The 3,183-nt window shown below is 48.1% G+C and overlaps 1 protein-coding gene and 1 long non-coding RNA gene across 2 annotated transcripts in view; both read right to left on the minus strand.

The window, feature by feature from the left end:
• Positions 1–2,958, minus strand: part of LOC106511135 (PEX5-related protein) — a gene marked incomplete at its 5' end in the record, with an annotated part of 7,681 nt that extends 4,723 nt beyond the window's left edge. The window contains 6 exon segments of the mRNA XM_013999882.1: positions 102–259; positions 454–619; positions 1,708–1,908; positions 1,982–2,052; positions 2,184–2,327; positions 2,842–2,958. Of these exon segments, the coding sequence (XP_013855336.1) occupies positions 102–259; positions 454–619; positions 1,708–1,908; positions 1,982–2,052; positions 2,184–2,327; positions 2,842–2,958 (857 nt within the window).
• Positions 1,381–1,606, minus strand: LOC106511136 (uncharacterized). The gene is made up of 2 exons (XR_001309482.1): positions 1,553–1,606; positions 1,381–1,467 (listed from the first exon to the last, which is right to left on the minus strand). It is a non-coding gene; the product is annotated as an uncharacterized LOC106511136 (long non-coding RNA).
• Positions 2,959–3,183: the final 225 nt, after the last annotated feature.

Below are 3,183 nucleotides of genomic sequence, written 5' to 3' on the forward strand. Positions count from 1 at the left end.
GACAGGTGTGATGTAACCTGTGACAGGTGTGATGTAACCTGTGACAGGTGTGATGTAACCTGTGACAGGTGTGAGGTTACCTGTGACAGGTGAATATATACCTGTGTGCTCCCAGGTTGATGCAGCTGATTCCCAGGTTGTATCTGGACCGGATGAACCCGGGCTGTAGATCTAGCGCTCGTGTATACGCCTCCACCGCCTCCTCACTGCGGTCCCCGTTAGCCAGCGTTGCTCCCAGACGGTTCCACAGCAGGTAGTCCTGAGGACAGACAGACAGGAAATATGATGTCATCATCCTGCAGCAGGGTAAAAATCTGCCCTTTAAATTTGAACACATCATCAGTAAGACTTTCACAGTTGTCCCTGCTGAGAGCTCAGTTTACAGATGTTTCCTGAACGCACCACAAGCAGAAATTCAATGAAACCAAAACAGSTCTGATCTAATGTAATTACCTGCGGTCTTACAGACAGAGCGGCACTGAAAGCCTCCACCGCCTTATCAAAGTCTGAGCTCAAGTTGTAGAGGACTCCCAGTCCAGTCTGTAGGTCTGGATCCACACAGTCCACATTCAGCAGAGCAGCTTCCTGGAACAGCAGCAGGATGTCCTGCAGCTCTGTACTGTAGACAAAGAGAGAACTGTGAAGATCAGATTTACCTGCCGAGCAGTGTCACCAGGTGTTTCAGGTGATCCTGGTGTTCCAGCTGCATAATCCACACATCCGACTAACCAACCACCCACCCAACCAACCAAACAACTAACCAACCATCTAACTAACTGAACACACATCCGACTAACCAACCACCCACCCAACCAACCAAACAACTAACCAACCATCTAACTAACTGACCACACATCCGACTAACCAACCACCCAACCAACCAACCAAACAACTAACCAACCATCTAACTAACTGACCACACATCCGACTAACCAACCACCCAACCACCCAACCAAACAACTAACCAACCATCTAACTAAATGACCACACATCCGACTAACCAACCACCCACCCAACCAACCAAACAAATAACCAACCATCTAACTAACTGACCACACATCTGACTAACCAACCACCCACCCAACCAACCAAACAAATAACCAACCATCTAACTAACTGACCACACATCCAACTAACCAACCAACTAACTACCCATGAAACCACCCAACTAATCAACCACCCACCCAACCAACCAAACAACTAACCAACCATCTAACCAACTGACCACACATCCAACTAACCAACCAGCTAACTACACATCCATCCAACCAGTCCTTTGCACTGCACATCCCAACATGTCCAGCTGTGGATGGATCTGTCAGCACAGCAGTCAGACAGTCACTGTAGTGTTCAGACTGAACTCTTGGTTCCAGGACTCTGAAGGTTGCTTCAGCTGTTGTTTTACCTGGCTAACGTTGCTTCAGCTGTTGTTTTACCTGGCTAATGTTGCTTCAGCTGTGGTTTTACCTGGCTAACGTTGCTTCAGCTGTTGTTTTAACGTTGCTTCAGCTGTTGTTTTACCTGGCTAATGTTGCTTCAGCTGTTGTTTTACCTGGCTAATGTTGCTTCAGCTGTTGTTTTACCTGGCTAATGTTGCTTCAGCTGTTGTTTTACCTGGCTGACGTTGCTTCAGCTGTTGTTTTACCTGGCTGACGTTGCTTCAGCTGTTGTTTTACCTGGCTGACGTTGCTTCAGCTGTTGTTTTACCTGGCTGACGTGGAGCACAGGTGGCCTCTGCGGGGCGTGGCTGGGGAACTCCTGCTCCTCTGGACCAGATGTTTGTACCTCAGGTTGTGACTGATCCAGTGGTGCAGAGCGGCGCAGGCCTCACGCTGCTCACCGCTGTTAGTGTAGCTAACGGCGAGCGCCATGAGGGCTGGCAGGTTGTTGGGACGGAGCTCCAGGCACCTGCAGCAGGACAGCAGTTAGTGCTTACCTGTTCAGCGACTGATCTGATTGGTCAGTGAGGACGACACCTGACCTCTGCAGAGACATGATGGCAGCTTCTTCGTTCTCATTCTCAGCCTGAGTCGTTCCCAGCAGCTGCCAGGCCTGAAACACATGAGGAAGAGCAGGTGAACTGAAACTCTCTGAACCCATTTGGGTCCAGCTGGTACCTGAGCTTTGACTCCTACATGATACACGGTAAACTGGACCAGGACCAGTCGGGTCTAATGGATCACCTCAGCATCCTGTGGGTCCTGTAAAATGGCGGCCTCCAGCAGCAAGACAGCGGTGTTCAGGTCTCCCTGACGAGCTTTCTGCTGAGCCTCAGTGAAGACACCGGACCGGTCCCTGTACGGGTTCTTGGGACTGAAGTTAGAACCCTGCAGGACACAAAACATTTACCAGCTTCATGACTCATTAAACTGTTGTCTATCTTTTATTTCTAATATCTTTGAGCTTTCCTGTGAGCTTTTATTGTGAAACACCAGCAGGAAGTGGTGGATTTTAACAGGAAGTGGTGAACTCATCATTTTAATCTGGTCTGTAGAAAGAAAGGAGCTGATCTGGGATGTGTTGGTCATGTGGGAACAGATGTTAGACAGCACCTCTGTTGCCACGGTGACGTAACACCTGAGCAGAGGGCAGGATTAGATTAGGATTACTTCTGCTCGCCTGTCACAGCTGACCTCAGACCAGAGGATTAACGTTGCAGATTAACATCTCTGTGATAATCTGAAGAACTGCACAGATGCATGCTGGGAAGATGGGACCAGTCTAATACCTGAAACATTCTGAATGAAAACTGTTTATCAGACTTCTCCTCTGGAAGAAACTGTTTGTTTCTGGTTCTGTTCAAAAACAACCACTGATTTCTGAGTTTAACGATGACATCACCTGCTCCACAGGTGAGACAGTGGGCGGGACCTGGGTCTGACTCTCTGACTCTTCCAACCAGTTCCTCCGAGCAAGCTCCTCCCACTCTGCCTGCATCTTATCCCAGAACTCTGTGTCCGACTGCAGCACAACAAAACAATMAAAACAARCATCATCATCATCATCAACAACAACAATAAACAAAATAATCAAAACAAGCATCATCATCAACAATATAAACAAAGCCAACTTCATTAACAACTACATAAAAACAATCAAAACAAACGGAGGTGAGACAGGAAGACGTGAGACAGTAAGACGTGAGACAGGAAGACGTGAGACAGTAAGACGTGAGACATGAAG

Source organism: Austrofundulus limnaeus, unplaced genomic scaffold (genome assembly GCF_001266775.1).
Source record: "Austrofundulus limnaeus strain Quisiro unplaced genomic scaffold, Austrofundulus_limnaeus-1.0 Scaffold2537, whole genome shotgun sequence".
Taxonomy (NCBI): Eukaryota; Metazoa; Chordata; class Actinopteri; order Cyprinodontiformes; family Rivulidae; genus Austrofundulus; species Austrofundulus limnaeus.